At 36.2% G+C, this 22,016-nt stretch overlaps 1 protein-coding gene across 1 annotated transcript; it reads right to left on the reverse strand.

The window, feature by feature from the left end:
* Positions 1–11,217: 11,217 nt before the first annotated feature.
* LOC149196739 (uncharacterized) lies at positions 11,218–15,351 on the reverse strand. The gene is made up of 2 exons (XM_089408413.1): positions 13,710–15,351; positions 11,218–13,235 (listed from the first exon to the last, which is right to left on the reverse strand). The coding sequence occupies exons 1-2, from the start codon at positions 15,349–15,351 to the stop codon at positions 11,218–11,220; spliced, it is 3,660 nt and encodes a 1,219-aa protein (XP_089264539.1).
* Positions 15,352–22,016: the final 6,665 nt, after the last annotated feature.

Here is a 22,016-nt window from a genome sequence, read left to right on the forward strand (position 1 = left end):
GGCTGGACACAATATTACATCTCAGATAGAAGTCGTTGTTCGAGTAGCCTCTGTCCATATAGCCATTTCATCTGCAACCTATGCCGAATCCAGGGGGTGCTTAGATGAGCTGGTCCTCATGGTGGAGTCCAAAGCTATTATTCTTCTGGTCTTCTATAAAGTGAAGCCCTCGAAGGTCAAGTGGACCGACAAAGATAAAGATGGAACATATGCTAAAGCCCTACGTATCCATGAAGAGAAGCAACAATACGACTTGCAGACTATCCAGACTTGGCGAAATGCCCTTCATCATGTCGCGAATATAAGTGGCTTTGAAATGTAGGAGGGTGATGGGTAAGGATATCCACCATCTCGATCCATATTAGTTCTAAATCTGTTGCATTGAAGCATACATCACATCTCAAGTATGCTTTTGTCATTACTTACTCTACTGTCTTAATTAATATTCAGGGACAAGGGCGAAGAGAGACTCTTGGAGGAGCATGAAGAGGAGCTGTTGGAGAAGGTCGTGCAAGTCGTGTTGAAAAATGTTGCAATGCCATTGGATGTGGCAAAATATCCAACTGGTTTGGCAGAAAAGTTACAAGATTTTGAAGCGACACTGCGACTGCATCATGACAAGCATGTGGAGGTCAAGGTTGTGGGGATTGTGGGCATTGGTGGAATTGGAAAGACGACACTGGCCAAAGAAATTTTCAATCGTAAGAGGTTAGATTATGATAGATCCTGCTTTCTATTTGATGTGAGGGAAAATGCAAATAGAATGTCTCTAAATAATTTACAAAGAAAACTCATTAAGGACTTGAAGGATAGAGATATCAAAATTGAGAGGTGGGAAGAAGGTGTGGAGATACTTAGAAAGAATCTCTCAGCTTGTGAGGCACCCATAATATTAAATGATGTAGGTCATGTGGATCAACTAGATCCTTTCTTGCCAATTAAGCATGTCCTTCACCCCAAGAGCTTGATTTTGGTTACGTCTAGGGACAAGCATATCCTAGCATATCCTTAGAAGTGTAGGAATTGCAGAGTCATCAATTTATCAGTTACCAGGCCTCAATATAGCACACTCCCAAGAGCTGTTTTGCTTGCATGCCTTTTCCCAGCCATATCCACTACCAGGATTTGAAAATCTTGTAGATGGGTTTTTAAAAGCATGCCATGATTTGCCTCTATCATTGAAACTTTTTGGGGCGCTTGTTTTTGGACAGGACAAACTTTACTGGGAAGAGCAACTGAATGGACTTCACCAAACATTACCTACATAGATAGGAAGGAGCCTTAAAATTAGTTACGACTCTCTCAATCATGAGGAGCGGAAAATATTTTTAGATATCGCATCTTTTTCGATAGGAAAAGACAAGGATTCATGGGTAAGAATATGGAGGGGTTTAGGATGGAAGGGTTTCAAAATCTTCTCAACAAGTGTCTTGTCGAGTTGGACGATGAAAATAGAATAAGAATGCATGATCACCTCATAGATTTGGGAAGAGCTATTGTGGATTTTCCAGAATTATTACCGCGTCGGCTTTGGCGACCAATAAAGAATCTTCATCTTCATTAGTTGTTGCAACAATCATCCTCTGTAAGTGTTTGGGCCATCCTAATTGTTGAATGTCTAAAGAATTTTCGATATTTTTTATTCAAAACAGTCCACCACACATTATGTTAATAATAGTTTATTGTTTTCAAACCATAAACAGGTGATAACAGAAGTGCGCGGATTTGTGATGGCTCCTTGGTACACCTTTATTGGGGAGGATGAAGATCAGGAAGTGTTCCATTCAGAATTAGAATTTCCCTTGAATACAAGTTGTCGTCAAGAGGTCTGCGGAATCAAGAAATTGCAACTTCTTGAAGCTGAAGGCAACTTTGAAAGCATCTTAACTTCGGTGCGGTCACCAAAACTCATATGGCTCCATTGGAATGTGTCGATCTACTCATCACTACCTTCTTGGATTCCATTACGCGATTTAAGAGTTTTAGAAGTGTTCGGTTGGGAATTGAAAAGATTGTGGCAATCTAGATCTGACGTACATACATATAGATGCAGCGATTTGCAGAGTGAGAATCCTCCTATCTTTTCAATTTCTTATATAATTGAAATGTACTTAACATTGCAGGCACCTCTCCACTTGCGGGAATTAAATATTGAAGCTCCACTTTCCGAGTTTCCAAAGTCATTAAGGTCGCTGAAGCACCTAGAAAAGATTGTACTGAATTGTCCACGATTGTTGACATACGCAGATGTAGCAATGCTACCAGAGGAATTTTTTTATCTGAGCTCCTTGAGATATCTAACCCTCATAAGGTGCCCAAAATTGCAGCTTCTTCCAATTTTATTTGGGAATCTAAAAAAGCTCGAATACTTCCATCTGTCCAAGTGCAGCAGTTTGGAAATGCTTCCAGATTCTTTTGGTAATCTAACAAATCTTCAACACATCAATCTGATAGATTGTGGAAGTTTGAAAATGCTCCCAAATTCCTTTAGGAATCTGGTAAATCTCCAACACGCCAATCTTTCTAAGTGCAGAAATTTGGAGATGATTCCAAATTCTTTTTGGAATCTAACAACTCTCCAACATATCAATCTCACGTTGTATGGAAGTTTGAAGATGCTTCCATATTTGTTTCAAAATCTGAGAAATCTCCAAACCATGAATCTGACATTGTGCAGGAGTTTGAAGATGCTTCCAAGTTCCTTCGGAAATTTAAAAAATATTCAATACATCAATCTTTCTAGGTGTAAAAGTCTGGAAATGCTTCCAAGCTTTCAGGGAAATCTATTGCAACTTAGACATCTACATTTGAGTGATTGTTTGAATTTGACTCTTTCCACACTTGGAGATATGACCACTCTTGAATGTTTAGATCTATCAGGTTGCCTCCAAATGGAGTTATTGCCTTCCCAGGTTGGAAGTCAACCGTCTTTGAAAAAGTTAAATTTGTTCCATACAAACATCAAAGATTTACCTAGTACTATTGTGTGCCTGAGCAATAGGTAGCCCTTTGTTGGGAGCGTTGCCATCTTTGTTCGGACTGACTAAGTGTTTATTACAAACATTGCAATTTTTCAACAAAATGTCAAGAATGTTAGTGTAGTAAAGGTGTTTTCACATCCACTACTTCAGAAGCAGGAGGTGGGTGCTGATTTTCTTCTCCTTCTGCTGCTATGGCTATATCTGCTTCTTCGTCAGAATATATTTTGATCTAGGTAGCAACGTCTTGGCCTTTGCCCCACAGAAAAAGGTAGAGACCAATGAATATAAGAATCAAACCCATCAAACTGTTCCAGTGTAGGAAAATCAAGCATTTCAGTTAATTAATTTTGTAAATTTGTAGGCAGAATGGGAGAAGAAATAATAAATTTAATGTAAATTGTTAGGGTAGTTCTAGTAAACTTGATTTAGTCGAGTTATAAGTAGTTTTCTAGCTCTAACCTATGGTTTGGCCCATGATATTCCTGTGGAATATAGCCTATTTAAAAGCCAAAAGCCTCCATGTTAATTTCTTTCACTTATGGAGTCTTTCTGTTTTTAAACAAGCTATATTCCACATGAATACCATAGACAAAATTATGGGTTCTCATGCTGATAACTTTACCTAATCAAATTTACTTGAACCACTCTAACAGAAATTGAAGACTTAAGATTATACTATATTCCATATGAATACCATGGACAAAACCATAGATTCTCATTAGCCCAAAAAAAACTAATAACTTTATCTAATCAAGTTTAAGTTTACCTGAACCACTCTAACACAAATTGAATATTGGAGTATATAATAAACCACCGAATTGAATATTTGAGAATATAACAAACCACCCACCTTCCCAGACGCAACGTGTCTCCCAAAACTATAGATGATAAAATTATTGAGCACACGATAGACACTGGGCTGAATATTATAACGAATACTGGCCCTTGTTTCTGCAAACACCATAACTGTAATGGAAATGCCATTGCATTGAATATGATTCCTTGCCAAATTGAATTAATCTTCCACAAATCAGCTTAACCACCTAACAAAAATTTAAGTTATTCATGGCTGGGAAAATTGAGGAAGAAAATCATTCATGTATGTAGACTTACTGCAGCAAACACAGTCAAAATCTTAGCCCTATCCAGTATCCATGATGTTGGAATGATGCCCTTGTCAAGAATGGCTATTAGGAGAGCAGTTTGGATGGAGCCTAGAATGGCAGTAATTGATGTAAGGGATAGTGTGGCTGGAAACTTCTTCAATGTCTCAACCTGCACATGAAATTATAATCATACATTTGATTGGGTGGGGAGCTTTGAAACTTCTAAATAAAGAAAAGGGTTATAATTGGGTATCAATTTAATATGCAAGGTGGTAGGGAGACCTGCAATATCATGGTAGTGGATAACATTATCAATGTTGAGATAAGGTAAATACACCCTCTAATCTGGTTGCCTGAATCTCCCTCGTGTAGAATGGTTTCCACTAGGTGTATTGTATTAGTGTTGGAAACTGATGTTAAATGTCCCCACAAAGGCCAAAGTTGGGCTAGAGTAGGACCTTGAAGGAAACTCATTGCCATTGCTCCACCCACACAACTTACAGTTCTCAGAATTTTGGCTCTGCTGCGAATACACATAACGTCTACTTTCTCCATCCTACACATTTGACACTCACATTAGATTCTGGTCATAATAAATCTAAATGATATAATCAACTCCAAATGAAAGCATCAAATAGGTCAGAAATTATAAGCTCAAAATAATTTGTTGACCATTAGTAACCTAAATCAAAATAAATTGTTCAGAGTTTCATTTCATTAACCTAAATGAAATAATCTCCTCCAACTTTCAACTATGTGAACAATTATAATCTCCTTCAAGTTTAAACAATTATAAGATAAACAATAGAAAACCTTTTAGCTTTTTCATAACTTCAACTACATGTAACTTCAATCATTAACCTTCACTACCAAAATACAAATGATTTATATTTCGTTAACCACACATTCAAATGATTAACCACACATTCAAAGTGAGTGTTGAGTTCCTGATTAACCACACATTCATGTAAACGATTCATATTTGATTAACCACACATTCAAAGCACATTCATGCAACCACACATTCAAATGATTAACAACACATTCAAAGTGAGCGTTGAGTTCCTGATTAACCACACATTCATGCAAACGATTCATATTTGATTAACCACACTTTCAAAGCACATTCATGCAAACAATTCATATTTGATTAACCACACATTCAAAGAACATTCATGCTAATTAATCACACATTCAAAGCACATTCATGCAAATGATTCATCACTCAATGCAGAGTTAAGGTTTATAGGCACTCACTTATGGATCAAAAGCATGATCAATTAGTAAACTCTTAGCTGTTGGATGTAAAAAATAGGATTCAAGTCTATTCTACATGTTAATGTGTATTTCTATCAATCCAATACATAGATGAAGTTTATAAACACCACCAATGGATCAAAAGCAATTACACATGCCAAGGGGAATCAAGTGCCATATATTTCAACTCAAAATCTCTGATCAACAAACTTTGTATTTCAGAGCTTTTCAACTACAACTAGGAAAAGCTGCTATAGTAGAAAATATTTACCCTCTTTATATTTGGTGACTCACTACAGCATAAAGAGAAAACTCCATTTGTGTTGCAGGGCTTCAAATCTAAGGAAAAGAGTTAGACAAATGAGCAAATGATTTGGACAACAGATCTGTGGATCCCATGCTTTCATCCATAATGATTTAATTTCTACATCACTGAATTTGTAATGAATGAAACTCAAATCTGTATCAACATTATGGAGATAAGCCCATTTTATCTACAAGTCATTCACTGTGCTCTCAAACGATTTGCAGTTGCGAGAGAAGAGGAAGAGGAAATAACAGAGTGGTTGAAGGATTTAGGGGATCTTAACACTGATCTCATGGATTAGGCAAGGGGAGAGGCAATGGCTGCCTTCACCTGCCCTCTTTTGGGGATGTTCCTCCTCGAATGAGTAGCAGTAGCTGCAGGCATCTTGGTATTTATGTTTTGGATTGAATTCAATGGATTAAGAGGTTAAAGAAGATAACAGGCAATGAATACTTGAAATATTGAATGAACGGAGTGCAAAAGCAAGGGAGAGAGGGTTTAGAGAAATGAGATGATAACGAGTATTTAAGCCTTTTTTAGACTTTACCATACTCTGCTAACTAGCACGCCCTTCACATGCTAGGCTGCATTACAAATAAGTCAGAGTGCAGAGGATAAATTGAGGAAGTAGTCTGCAAGCCCTTGGTGACTGTTTTTAGCTCTGATTATTCCGTTCATGAAATAAACTAGCATAGATTTAGATTTATTAACACTGAGAATATTACTCAATGACATTGAATATTGACCTTATTTTATTTAATAATCATGGACATCTTTCCTAGGCTTGCTATATAACAACTACCTTTTTTGTGTACAATGTTAAAGAAAACGCAGATTACTGTACAAAAACACTCAAATTGCATGAATTTTAATTCACAAAAGACCAAAACCTCTGTTATTTTAGTAGTAAGTTCAATCCAAGTAAAACCCAGATTTATTACCAAACCAACTAGGGCTATAATTAGCACAAACTCATCTGAGGGTTTAGGGAATCTGAAGTTGATGTCACACTTGGGTTTGAATGGGCTTGTAATAATGTCTATATATTCAATGCACCTTTATGTACAATCTAGATTCCATACATCATTACATAGGCACATTCCTATAAAAAAATTCATATCTCATTTCCCCTCCAAACTTTAGACTGCGCCTTGTTTCTCTCCCTTGTAACTTCATTTCCATTCATTCCAATTTCATTTTAACACAACTCACATGCAAAATATTACAAATAAATTTCCACATTTAATTTACATATTACAAATCCTAACAAAATATACATTTTGCAGGTTGATTATTGCTTCTTCAGGTCTTCGATGCCTCCAACAAATTTTGATACAACTTCAAATATGGAATGACAACTACAATGTTCTTTAGAATATTATATTTCTTCTCTAACCTCTTCCGTTACAATTTACTACTTGCATTTTAAAACTGAAACTTGAAAAGGATGTTTCAAGATGAAATACCATTTTGATCGTTTATGTCTTTACAACCAATTCATTATCAATGGGTTTTAACATATTTTAAAAAAAAATCAATTTATTTTAATAAATATAATACATGTTTTAAATATATCTTGATATTAATTAATTTTTTCGTTTAAATAATGATTTCTTAAATAACCCTATCCAAATCGATATGGATACCCAGTTGTTGTTCACCTGGATTCATTTGTTTACCTTCACCTTCAACTAGGCAATCTTTATCCAGATACCAAGGTGTTTAAACAACTTCAATGGCTATTTATGACTATTTTTATTCCATTTTATCGCCACTTTAACCCCCGAATAGGGTTTTAGGCATGGCTTCCTCAATTGAAACTCATTATCATCGACCCTTGCTTTCAAAAATGCCCATTCACATTTCAATATTCGTCCACACTGTATGCCTTACGGCATTTCCTTTGCAACATTAAGTACAAATGCTAGTTATATTCATGGTGACCATACCTTTTGTTTTAAAATATTTAAATTTAATTATATTTAAAAAATGATCTAAGTTTGTAAAAAAAAAATTGATTCTAAGAAAATTATAATTTATATATATAAAGTTAAAAGTAAAATATTTTTTCATATATTCCACATAATTTAATCTCCAGAAAATTAATCTATTAAAATATATATTTGTGATTCCCCGTTTGAATTAGCCTATTATATAGTTACTCAAGCAATTTTATCTTTTAGGGTAACTACTACCTTTAAGTTAATCTCCACAAAATTAAACTATTAAAATTTATGTTTGTGATTCCCCATTTGAATTAGCCTATTATATAGTTACTCAAGCAATTTTATCTTTTAGGGTAACTACTACCTTTAAGTGTTCCTATCAGGCAAGAAAAGCCTTCGTCCTCATGCATGAATGTCTGAGGGAGGTTGAGGGAAGCTAGTATAAATTATTATGTTTTTATTAATAAATCTAATTTTATGAATTTGAATTTTTTTATAATATTAAGAAAAATTTAGAAAAAGACAAACAATTTTAAATCAATACTAATACGAAATTAAATATGAGATTTAAAAATTCTTATTTAATTGCTCAAGTTATGTTATATTATATTGATATAAGATTTGTAGATATAAGAGATTTATGGAGAATATTATTTAAAAGCAATTTGTAATCTATATCGGTAATATTAAAGAAAATACATTTTATCTTATCTTTTTATGAATACGAGTTTGTTTCCTATTGAGAGCATAATTATAACTTAGAATCAAATGTATAAGAAGATGTTAAATGGAGTAGAAGACAAGAAGTTGCGTAACATTACTTTGAAATCTAGCCAAAACCACCTACTAAAGTGGAGATGGTATAAGGAACATGCCCAATCTTGACTAGAACATTAGAGAAAACTTCGTAACATTGTTTGAAATCTAGCCAAAACCACATTTTACTAAAGTGGGGATGGTATAAGGAACATGCCCGATCTTGACTAGAACGTAAGAGAAAGCTTCATAACATTGTTTTGAAATCTAGCCAAAACCATTTTTTACTAAAGTGGGGATGGTATAAGGAACATGCCCGATCTTGACTAGAACATTGGAGAATAACAAAGTATTATTACCTAGAGAAATAGTGATCTGATGTTGAGCTAAAGGGGGGAAAGAAGTTAAGATATTATAAAGAGGTGACCAACTCAAATTTTAAAATTAAAATAATGTTTTTTGTCTTGATTGTTGGGAAGAAGAAAATAAACATTATTATAAAGGAGAAAATAAATATTGCTAAAATAAATAAATAAATGTCATAAGTTAGTAAATTTGCACATTGGACAATTTGCAAAACCCCTTTGAATGAAAGAATTCATCACTTCTAAAGATGAAAATTCTCTTAGATTGTTTTGCATACTTATATGAAATTTAAATTTTATAATATTTATGGCACTAACAACCTTCGTAACCTTTAATTTAGCAAAACTATGGTAATGTTGGAGCACTTTTCTTAATGTTTTTAGAATATAAAAATGAACTTTTAAAAATTTCAAATAATATCTTACTTTTTATATAGATTATTTTTAATATAAATATAGATTCTCTCTCTCTCTCTCTCTCTCTCTCTCTCTCTCTCTCTCTCTATATATATATATATATATATATATATCTATATATATATATATATATATATATATATATATATATATATATAGATTCAAAGCATGGCACTGAGTTACATTGTTTGGCGACAAGAGGGTGTGTTTTGTTGAAAAATGGATGCTCGATTGAGCAATTTTAAGCATTCAATCGAGAAATTTTTAAGTGCTCCATTGAGTTATTGAGGCGCTTCAAAATAACTCGATTGAAAGTTATGGCTCGATCAAGCTATATCTTTCAATCGAGCCATTGGCTTGATCGAAAGATATAGCTCGATTGAGTGTTATTTCTAATTAGAATACCCTAACCACGACCTGCACAAGTCATTTTGCTCAGACCGCGAAAGGAAAAGGATTTTGACGGAAGATTTCTAAACACGACCTAGATGATGGAACTCAATCCAGCTACAAGTCAACCCTGCCAATGATCCAAAAGCAAGCTCAAGCCGAGGTAGGTTCTTGTCATTTTTGTCTCTTTTATTTATTTATTTTTTTGCAAAGTAAAATAAATTAATTGGAAAAAAACCTAGCATACAAAAACTACAAAAAACAATCTTGAAACTCATCATGAAAATCACAAAAAAACAACTTAAAAAATCACAAAGAAATCCCCTTGAAGACCAAAAACAACTTAGAAAACCACCAAGAAAACCCTAGAAAAGCATAAAAAAAACTATAATTTAAGTTCAATTTTTTTTATTTTTTTTAATTTCAATATTGACATGTTTATTATCAATATTTTCTATGGTAAATTTTATTTTTAATTATTTTATGTTTTATTTTTTTGTAGGATTTTATTGAAATAAATAAAAATAAATAAATGATGTTTTGTTATTAAAAATTCATTTTAAATTTCAAATAAATTTGATTAGAAATATGCCCAAAAAAGTTTCAAAACAGAAAACAATTAAACTATAGAACTCCAATAAATAAATAAATTAGGAAGTTTAAGTTGACATAATGAATATGGTTGATCATGGTGAACCTCTATTAAAAGAATTTTTTTTTTCATTTTTTTTTTTAAATTTAACTAAATTTATATTTTAAATATTTTTTAGTAATAAATATAGTAATTTGTTTTATAAAATTAATTGTACTTAAATAAAATATTTTAACTAAATTAAAAGTCCAAAACAATCTCTCTTATATATATATATATATATATATATATATATATATATATCTAAGTTATAAAGTATAACATAACTATAATTATTATATATACAACATAACTAGATATATAATTATATAATATAACATAACATGTAACATAACTATATAACTAGATATATAGCATAGTTATAGTTATACAATTTCTCTCTCACACACCCATATATAACTTTTAACATAGTTTTATAATTATTTAACACAATTTTCTCTTCATAATAACATAAGATGGGTGATCCTCAACAACTTTTTTAAGACTTGAGTTGATCTATAAACAATAATTTTCCTTAAACTTTCCATTACTCATATTTGTAGAATTATTTAATATAATGATACATGACAACTATATAACTCTTTGTTCTCACCCTTATTAAATTTATTAGTTGAGTAATGATTTTGTAACTTTTTTTTTTCCAAGGAAAAAAGCGAACTCTTTTTATAAGCAATAAAAAAAGTTACAAAGCACATGAGTTAACATTCTGCCACAGAACCGCCTGGGGAAGGCAAGAAACTCCTCTGAGGAGGATCAACGAACACCCCATCCAAGTGCTGATCAAAAAACAAACTGTTCGCTGCCAGGGCAGCCATATCCTGAGATAGTCAACATACAAAAACTAAAAACAGTCACATGGGCCTCCTTACATAAGGAAAACAGCCCACGCAAACAGTGAAATAAAAACTATACTGCTCTTCAAAACGGAGCATCCAGAGTATTTAGTGTATCAGAAGAAAAAACCAGTACTACATATGCCACCTGTTATCATATAGCCAGATAAAACAGAGCATATAACGAGAAACCAAAAAGAAACAGAGTTATCCATATGGGGGAAGATCCGACACACGGATCTGGTCCATCTGCTGTTCAGTTATCCTCCAAGTGCCCACAGCTTGTTGCAAACCTGTTTTAGAAAGCCCATCTGCTTCTTCGTTGAATTCCCTGTATATATGATCAATATAAAATACATTAAACTGTTGAATTAAAGATTGTATCTCTTCTAATAAAGGTAACAAAATGTAGTGTTGGCATCTAAATTTCCCAGTAACCCAGTTAACCGCATTCATAGAGTCTCCAAAAATCTGAACTGTGAGGATATTTTTGTGTATTAACCAACAAAGAAGAAGCTTTAGAGCAGAGAGTTCCGCAAAATTGTTTGTGCCCACTCCGATTCCTACTGAAGCCTTTAGAGAGTGAGATGCATTTATGTGAATACTAATCCCTGCCCCCGTGATATTGTCTTGCGCTGCACCGTCGAAAAAAGCCCATGGTACCCCATCTCTGATTCGGAATTCCTTCCTCCGGTTTTTACTAGATTGATCTTCCTTTAATGGGATACTATCCAGAATGGCTTTGCTCTGGATGGCGATAGCAGCCTCAGAATTCTTTGATTCTCTGAAAATACTTCGATTTCTGGCTAGCCAGATCCCCCAGCAAATGATAGGCGGCAAATTCCTCAGGTTCTTCTCTTGAAAATGCTTCCACCAATATTCCCATGCAGTGGATAGGTTATCTCCTTCCCATTTTAATTTAACCGCTATAAACCTTTCCACTTCCAGCCATACTTGTCTTGTAAATGGGCATGAGAGAAAAAGGTGGGATATGGATTCAGAGGCCGCACAACACAGCGGACATCTACCAGGTCCCTGCTTAAAACGGGATTGAAGAACATCCCAGGTAGGAATCTTTTGATTTAAAGCACACCAGAAGAAAATTCTAGCTTTTTTCGGACACTTTAATTTGAACAGAGGTTTCGACCACCAGACCGGAGGAGTCCAACCTTTGTTTTTCATCAAGAAATTGTATCCAGCCTTTGGAGAGTAGTTCCCTGTTTCCGCATGTGCCCACACCAAAGTATCCGGCCTGTCCAGTAATCTAACGTTTGATCTTCTCAATTCTTGAATAAATCTTTGCCAGTCATCTCTCCACAAGATATTTATTCCAAGCTCCTCTTCTGACTTCCAAGCTTGCCCCCAAATAGTAGTTCGCTCCATACAAGCAATCTGCCTTAAACTTCTGATTCCTATTTCATCCAAATGAATGAGCAAACCGGGAGAGAGGGCAAAGTCATCACTGCACCCCACCCACGGGTCCCTGCCAATCCTCATGCTTTCACCGTTTCCAATCCGCCATGCCAGTCCTTGTTCAATTATCTTGAAGGCCTCTGTGGTGGCTTTCCAGATCACCGAACAATTCCTTCCTTTTTTGAGTGGGGATCTTATCCAATCTTCTAGTGGAGTGGGATCGATGTACTTCCTCCTAACCACCCTTGTCCAGAGATTCTCCATAGAAATAATTCGCCAACCTGACTTGGCCGCTAATGCTTGGCTAAAATCAGTGAGAATTTTTAAGCCCCATCCCCCCCAATCTTTTGGCCTTGCTATTTTATCCCACGCCACCCATGGAAGAACTGAGTCCTCCTTTGATCCTGACCACAAAAATCTGCTACATATCTGTCTTATTTTGTGTAAGATCCCTTTTGGTATCCAGGTCAAGGCTGCCCAGAAGACCGGGATAGCCTGAAGAACTGAATTTACCAAAGTAAGTCTCCCTGCCCTAGACAGCCACTTGTAGCTCCAGTGAGATATTTTCTGTTCAATCTTCGCTACCAGCCAATTCCAATCCTGCTTTCTGTATGAGGATGGCTTGAGCCAAAACCCAAGGTATTTGAAAGGCTGTTCCATGCTACAGGTTCCAAAAGGCAGCTGTGCAGTAATTGAAGCCTCCTCTTGTCTACTGAAACCTTCGAAAATTAGTTGAGATTTCCTATCATTTATTTGGAGTCCTGTAGCTTTCAGGAATTGATCTAAAATGAGCTTAATTTCAACAATTTCATCTACATTCCCATTGGTAAACAACAGAATGTCATCAACAAAAAGCAGATGAGTAATAAATAGGTTAACAGCTACTTCCAAACCTTTGACCAAACCTGAACGTTTTGCCTTTAGGATGAGCCTGCTTAAGCCTTCTGCTGCTAGAAGAAAAAGCAAAGGGGAGAGTGGACACCCCTGGCGAAGACCTCTTTGACTTTTGAAGAAATGTGAGGCCGCTCCATTTATCAGAACAGCAAAATTTACATTGGTTATGCACCCCATGATCCATTTTATAAAGCCCACCTGGAAACCAAGGTGTGTCAGGAGCATCTTTAGATAAGTCCAGCTGACCCTATCATATGCTTTGGATAGATCAATTTTGAGCACTGCCCCCTTCTTGTTTGCCTGCCTAAGGCTGTGAATAGTTTCTTGAGCTACTCCGATAGCTTCATGAATTTGCCTCCCGTCCAGAAACCCAAATTGTTCCTTTGAAATACAGCTTGATAAGCTTGGTTTCAAACGGACTGCAATGACCTTTGCTATAATCTTGTAGATGGTATTGCACAACGAAATAGGCCTGAAATCTTCAAAGGATTCGGGATCTTCTTTTTTTGGAATCAGAGCAATGAAGGTTGCATTGAACGGACCATAGATTTCACCTTTTGTTCTAGACTCCTCTACAACCTCAGTCAGTTCTGGTCCTATGGATTCAAAGAAGTGTGTGAAAAGTTCTATGGTCCAACCATCGGGCCCAGGACTTTTATCTTTTGCCATAGACTTTATAACACCTTCCACTTCCTCCTTTGTCACTTCTCTGAAGAGATCTTCCGCCTCCTCCTCCTCCACAAAGCGAGGAAAAGCCTGAGCAGTTCGAATTATTTCCGGCAGAGAAATCCCCCCGGGATCAGCGAAGAGGGCCTGAAAGTGTTTCTTTCCCATATCGGACAAGTCTTCAAAGGAGGAGGCCACCCTTCCTTCCGAATCCCTCAATTTCCAGATAGTATTCGCATTCCTCCTCCCTTTTGCATAATTATGAAAAAAATTTGTATTCTCATCCCCTGCTTTCAGCCAGATAGCTCTACTTTTCATTCTCCACTCCTCTTCTCTATCTAACAAAATCTTCGCTCTTTTCTTCTCTAAAACCAAAATTTGTTCTTTTGATTCCATGGAGACATAAGCATCAGATTCTGGGTCTTCAAGAGCCCCCAGGGCCTCGTCAATGGTTTCTAATTCTTCCACTTGTTTTTTCCTTCTATCAGAAGCCCATTCAATGGCTGCTTTTTTGAGTCTTTTAAGGTTTTCCATGAGGAACCCCGCTCTATTCCCCATATAATCCAAACCCGGATGTCTCCATGTTTCGTTAAAGAGTTTTTTGAAGGACTCCTCTTGAAGCCACGAGGGATTGAATTTGAAAGGCGCGGCCGGTTTCGGGGGAGATTTTGACAGTTCCAGTATAATGGGGAAGTGGTCCGAATTTCCCCCTTCCCTGACCCATTGACGAAAACATGGAATCCTGGAGGCCAACCTTTCACTGATCAGGAATCTATCCAGCCTTTTCGCAATCCTCTCCTCCCCTATCCTTCTATTCCTCCATGTTGGTTTAGTTTTTATTAGATTAACATCAATCAGCTGATGAACCTGAAGAGCATTTGCAAAGAAATCAGAAAGGGGATCCTCCCTCGCTAGAGGCCCCCAGGCTTCAGATATTCCCAATGAAAAATTAAGATCCCCCCCGATGATAAGATTCTCGACTTTCAACAGATTTTTTGAGAGGAGGTCGTTCCAAAAAAGAACCCTTCCCTGGCAAGGGCCGTATATATTAACAATGGTCAAAGGAAAATCAAAATCAGAGGACATCACCTCCATTCCCATAACATTTGTTAACCCCCACGTACTCAGAGTCTTCAGCCTTCCAATTTTGATTCCAATAGCCAGACCTCCCGAGTGTCCTGATGCATCCACAGCTAGAAAACTCCAGCCCGGGAGGAGAGAACTAAGAGCCGATTCCACTTCCAAGCTTTTGCCTAAAGTCTCTTGAAGGAAAACTATGTCTGGGTTGCATCGAGATATAAGATCTTTTAGAGCTAGTTTTTTAGGCTTACTAGCTAAACCTCTACAATTCCAAGAGAGACAGATCATTTTAACACCGTTTCAGGGGGTTTTGCTGCTCTAAGCGCCCCAGGAATTGTCATCTGTTTACCATCAGCCACATCAAAAATTGCTTTTGCTTGGGTTTTTGAAAGCATGGACTTCCGCCCTCTTCCCTTCTTTGAAAAACTTTTAGGTGTCTCAGTCCCTAAACCTCCTACAGGCTCCGAAAGCTCGGTTGAACAACCGGGTTTCTTACTTAGGGATCTCAGATTATAATGCCGTGCAACAGAAGTCCCATTTCCATTACTCAGAGGGGGGAAATCCTCACAGTTCAGATTTAGGGAGGGAAGGGCGTCAGATAGGTTATCAATATTATGCATTACTTCATTACAATTGTTTAACTTAGACAGGCCCCCAACCATAGAATCAATTTTAATAGCAGAGAGATACGAGGAAGACTGCATACCCAGATGTTCGTCTCCAACGACGGCATCCTGCACAGGAGCGGAGGAATCCATCAGTGGCTGGTCATCTGAAGGTCGCATCTGGATGTCGTCGTCCTTTGGTTGATCCTCCTCAACTCGGTTCACCATCTCTTCCGCTTCCTCTTCCACGACAATCTTCTCTTCCACCTTGTTTTCAGCTTGCTTCATGAATTCAACCCATTCCTCATCATCCTTTTGAGTCCTCCTCTTTCGCCTTCCCAACGGGCAATCCCTCGCCATATGCCCGTATTCATGACAGCGATGAAAACGAAACGGGAGGAGTTCATAATCCAGCTTCTGTTCTATTTCATACTCCTTGTAACACAGCGTGATTGTTTTTGCTAGGCCCTCTTTAGGGTTAAGTCTCACCAGGATCCTTGCCACCCTTTTCTCAAAGGTATGCAGGTATGATCTGTCTGCATCCAAGTATGTTCCCAGTAGGTTCCCTATCGACTTAAACACAGAATCCGCCCATAGGTATGGTGGTAAGCTCGGTGCTCTGACCCACACAGGGAATTCATCCACCTTCTCTATATCAGCATCGAAAAGAGGCGTCCACCTTTTGAAGAATACCGGTCGGCTTCAAAAGGCCCAGTTCCGCCCTTCAACCCACTCCAAAGCTTCCTTGCAGTCAAAACTGATCGTAAACCAGCCTTTTACAAGTGCATTTGATTTGAATAAAGCCGCTGGTGTTCCAGCCCACAGCCTCTCCGCCCACATTCTTAGGGCTTTACCTGAGACAGGCCTCCCTCTTATCCTACCTACCAACGTCACCTCTGCCACATCAAGAACATCCTCCACCTACACATCCATGCCCAAGATCAATTTCGCAAAACACTTCATCTTCAAGGGTTTTGATTTCTTCCTCTTGGTCCCTGCCCTTCTCAGATCCGTCTCATCAGGCTGTTCCCCCAGATCCGGGACTTGTGCATCTTTTCTCCCCCGCGCCTCATCTTCTGCCCCTGCTGCACCTGACGAGGGTTCGACCAGGCCTTCAATCGGGCTACCATTCTGTTCTGCCAACAAAGGGGCATTTGCCCCTTCTTTTCCCGCACCAAACCCCTGCTTATCAAGAACGCCCGATTCAAACCCCTCCACTCCCGTAATCCTCTGAGGGAAACCCTTTGGGAAAAGACCCCTGTTAACCGCCGCCGGTTTGATATTCCCACCAGTCTCACTCCGTGGAGCTTTTAAGCCCCCGACGGGCCTCCAAACCCCCACATTCTGCACAGAGTTTATGATGTCCTCTAACCCTCCTGATGGGTATGGAATTTTTGAGGGCGAAAGCGGCTTACCATTCGGATCTGTAAAACCCTTGCCTCCTCGTGAGTTCGGTGCAGATACCAGGTTTTCTTTCACAAGTTCTTTCCCGGGAAAACCCAGATTCCCCGAGAGGTCCCAGCTCTCATCCAGCAAGACTTTTGCGTAGCTTGAGGTTCTTGAGCCCGCCCCCACTGCCGTAACAGTTCCGTGACCTTCAGCCTTACCAAGAAACTCTCTCAATGTCTGTGCATTTACCTCCTTACCCCAGACAGTGAGCAAATCTTCGGGTGATGGGTCCAGCTCCACCGACTCACTTGAAATTACCATTGTAAAAAGTTAAAACCAAAATAGAACCTTGCAACCGTTACCCGCGACAGACGCTAAAACCGCCTTCAGACAAACAGCGAAGGAAAAACACAGCTTGATCGGAGCAGTAAAAAACCAAAAGGAGCTCACGGGCGTTAAAACCACATATACCGCTTTTGCCCCAACCTTTACCAAAAACAGGAGTCCGCCCGTCGGTTTGTGCAAAAATTCTTAGACCGTCGCCCGTATCGCCTTTGACCCACGCTGCTTGCCTCAGCACTGAGCTGTTGCCAGCTTTGCAGGCCCCGTACCTGCGTGTCCTCTGCATAGGCCTGCCTCACCTAGGCCTAGGGCCTAGGGTTCCAGCGTCGAAACCCTCCAAAGCCATCAGCCTCATTTTGTAACTTAAACTTCCTATATTTTTATTTAACTATATAACACAACATAACATAACTAACACACACACACACAAGTTTAAGTTTCAATAATGCATCATTGATACATACGTTAAATCCATGATGGAAAATGCATTTAAAGTGAATATATAAGCATTTTGACTATTTTTTAATTTGTACCATATTGTTTCATTATGTAGTGTGTCACACTAGGAACATTGTCTTCATGTGCTTACAACTAGTACATGTCATGTGTCAAAATCAAACATTATAAGAACTTGCCTTATGGAGTATTTGGTTGGCATGAAGTTTTATTAGTTTTGCAAATAGGTTTATTTCAATTTTTTACATATACTTACATATTTATGTTCATGAATAAAATGCATTATTTATAAATGGGAAAAAGTGTAAGTTATATTTTCAATCTCATTTTTCGATTGTATTTACATGGAACTAAATACTTTGGTTGATAATTTGTCAAAGTAGACACTCTATTTAGTTTAGGACTTTAGCCCATATTATTCTACTTGAGTTTATAAATTGTTTTCTTGTCAACATTTTTTCTTGGATTAATTTATATGTTTGTAGAGCCATTTCCCATACTTAATTATATTGTTTTTCAAAAATTCATCACATTCATCATATATATGAAGAAATTCCAAGAATTCGCTACAACTTAGCATTTTTTTATTCTCAAGTATTTTTGAAAAAGAGTTTTTTTTCACCACTCTTGGCTTCCTATTAAAATTTGAGGTGGATGAAGTCTGAAAACTCATTACTTAGAATTTTTATATTAAATAAGTGATGTTGAATGTATGCAAATTTTGAGAAAATTTGGGACAACTTGAAAATTCATGAGGTAAAGTTACAATCAAATTATTTCAAGTATGTGTTTACAGGTTCATCGTCATCTATTGTTAGTTTATTTTTTCAAAGGTTATTTTTTTATTTCTCTTTTGTTTCTTTTGTAGGTATTCATTGCTTGATTGTCGAGACCTAAGATAAGCAAGTAGCCAACCCTTTTTCAAATCTGCAACATGTTTAGGGAAGTATTATTTGTTGTTCATCAGAATTTGAGTATTGCTTAATTTTTCTTTCATTCATTAAAACCCCAATAGGCCTTTAAAACAGTATCAGAAGATTCAAAGCATTATAATATCATAATTCTCATCATTCAAGAGCTCCAATAAAATTATTCCCTGATCTAATATTTCCGATAACTATTAAAAGGGGTTTTTTGTTTAAAAAATGAAATTAAACTAGGCGCTTAATTTTGAATTGAATACTTTAAGAAGTTTTCGACCCCACAAAATTCCACATCATATATCACAGTTGACATATCGGAGGTTCTCAAATGAGCATACTCCAAATATCTCTGATCCCCTGATATTTCCATCCCCTCTGATCTCTGATGAACCTTTCCACTCGAGGTTGCATCATCCATATTGCAAAACCTCTGTATTGCAATGTTTGATTAGAAGTAGCTCTTTAAAATTCCCGATAAAAAACCTTTGATATAATACCCTCGATATTCCCTTCCTACTCATTCTCTGATAAAATGACTTCACCAATATTACGATGTTCATACAGCCCCTGGACCCAATACAACATGTAAATTATGTTTTAAAAATATATGGCGTCCATTCATAAATCACAATTTTGGTTAGGGCATATGTTTAAAAGTTCTGATGTCCCAGATCCAATATGAAATTAAATCCATATAATAAAACTATTTGGTATGTTCTTCATCGCACATTGGTGTATCAATGATGTTACATCCCCAACTCAAATCTTCCGATCGCCGATCTCTTATAAAATTCAAAGTTGGTCCCACCAATGAGCCACATCATTTATCATATTCCCATTATCGCAAGAATAATATCAACATTTCCTTTTATTAACAACTCCGATCTCCAATATGATTATTCTTCAATGTTGCAATCGCTCCATCATAGTTTCCCATCACATATGCTCATATAGTAGTCTTGCTATCGCAACACTTATATCGCATCGCGAAACTCAAATGAAGCCTTGCCTTAAGATCCTCCAATGTGATAAACTATGATATACGCCTCTGTTACATTGTCTTTTAACTATTATATAACACTCAATCGCATATCAGAAAAGGTAAATCTCGCATATTGAAAATTATGAAAGGAAAAGAAACTTGTGATGTGAAAAATCTGATGAGGTGTTGTCCTGTATAAAAGACTTTAAGGTACTCTTGAGGCAACCACTTTGGTAATGAAGCAATTCATAAATAAATTGGAACATCGTTAAATCATTTTCAATTTCTCTTATATTTGAGTTTTGATATATCACTCTATAATTAATATACAAAAATTCAGGACTTCTCCTTTTACACATATATTATTACATTGTCTTGGATTTGGACTTGATTCTAAAACAAATTATGAAAATCATGGAGTCAATATGAATCTTACAATATTATGAGAACAATCCTCACTGCAATTCATAAAGAAGCATAATTTCATCTCATTTCTGTGGATTTGTTTTATTTTTAGATTCCTTGGACATAAAACATTGCATTATTCTAGTTTACTGGTTGATTTAGATTAGATTCAATAAATAATTATTTTATGTCTATAGGATTTCAGTTAGTTCAACTTCTTCATGCTTTTAATTCTAATTAAAGGAATAATTTAACTAGTATTGGAGAAAATGATACCTCTCAGGTAATATTAAATGTAATTCTCCAATGATAAGTTTCATGTGCCCACTTTCATTTACTTTCATTTATTTACTTTTGGTTTCAATTTTGTGTTTAGTTTTTTCAAATCTTGAACTCTATTTTTACAGGTCTTGATGAACCTTCCACACCTCTACCAAATCAGTTTTGAAGTTCATTCTCTCTTGTTCAATTTTCTTTGAGATTCTTGAAAGAAGCAGTAATGATCCTCATCAAATCAATTAAACTAGGGAGTTTATGAACCTTTAGTCTATTTCATGAGTGTTACTTTTTCCAGAAAATGGTTGAGATGATTTTTGCATGATTTTTCTTCGAAACAAGAAAATTTGCAGCAGACAAAAACTTCTCATTTAGCATATTATCTATCATCGGCATTATTCACCCTCTACATTTTGAAAGCGCCATTTCTTATAACTCTACAAGATAAAAAAAATCTCAACAAAGGAAGGAACGTACATATTCTTATTTTCTTTTATCTCCTTTGTTGAGAAATTTGTATAAGTGGTCTTGTTGGAGTTTATCTTTTAAATTTGGATTTTTTTTTTACTTTTCGCCTTATTCATTTTTATTTTTGTTTGTTGATTTATTTTCTTACTTTACTTTAGGAATTATTTTCCTTTTTCTTTCAATTTTGTTTTAATTTTGGTGACTCTGTCATGATTTATGTGAGATGCTTTTTTCCTTGCCCGACAACGATTAGCATACATGAGAAATATTTTAACTCTATCTATCTTAGTGAATTTTATTTATCATTAAAGGCATATATTTATGGAACCATAAAACCATCTTGCTTTAAATAATTTTCATGGAGGAACACACATCCTTTCTAAGTGGTTGAGTTTACTTTTTCAATGAAAAAACTGATATGAGCTTAACATGATGAATCCCTCCCCATCCTCATAAAATCCTATGATTGATAGTCGCAGGGAAAGAATTTGGAGTCAACAATATGAAAGTATTATGTCCATTAAACATAAGTCTCTATTACCATCCCACCTCTTTCACTCAAATACATTATAAACTAAAATCTTGTAAATGTGCTTATCAAAAGGGTGATTAAAAGAGGAAGCATGGAAAATACAAACAAACTTGTCGGGGCTATGGATGCTCTCTGGCAGTGAAGTGATGTCAAAGACTAATCATAAAATGGATATATGCTTTATCAAAAACTCATATATGTACCTTCTTCTATTTTTCGTATGAGGTAGTTTTAAAACAAAATTTCCCAAATTTGGATTCACGACTTTTACTCGAATCCTCTTTGAGTACTTAACTTTATAAACTGATATTGCTTAATCTATTTATATGGAACCCATGAAAATGTTTTACTGTTAGACGATTTTCGTGATCTCCATTACTTTTAACCTTTGGGTAAATCAAAGTTCATTATCTTTAACCAGAGATAATTAGTTCTTCTCAGTGTGTCACCATTGTTGTAGGGAAAACCCAAAACCCCCTATTTTTGACTTATTTACTTCAAATAATGGGGACTCTTTCCATTAATTTTTGGAAAAACCTTTTATGATTTTCATTTGAGTTAATTGTCTTACAATT

This window comes from Pinus tabuliformis, chromosome 2_2 (genome assembly GCF_031772625.1).
Source record: "Pinus tabuliformis cultivar Carrire ecotype Pingquan chromosome 2_2, CPIR1, whole genome shotgun sequence".
Classification (NCBI taxonomy): Eukaryota; Viridiplantae; Streptophyta; class Pinopsida; order Pinales; family Pinaceae; genus Pinus; species Pinus tabuliformis.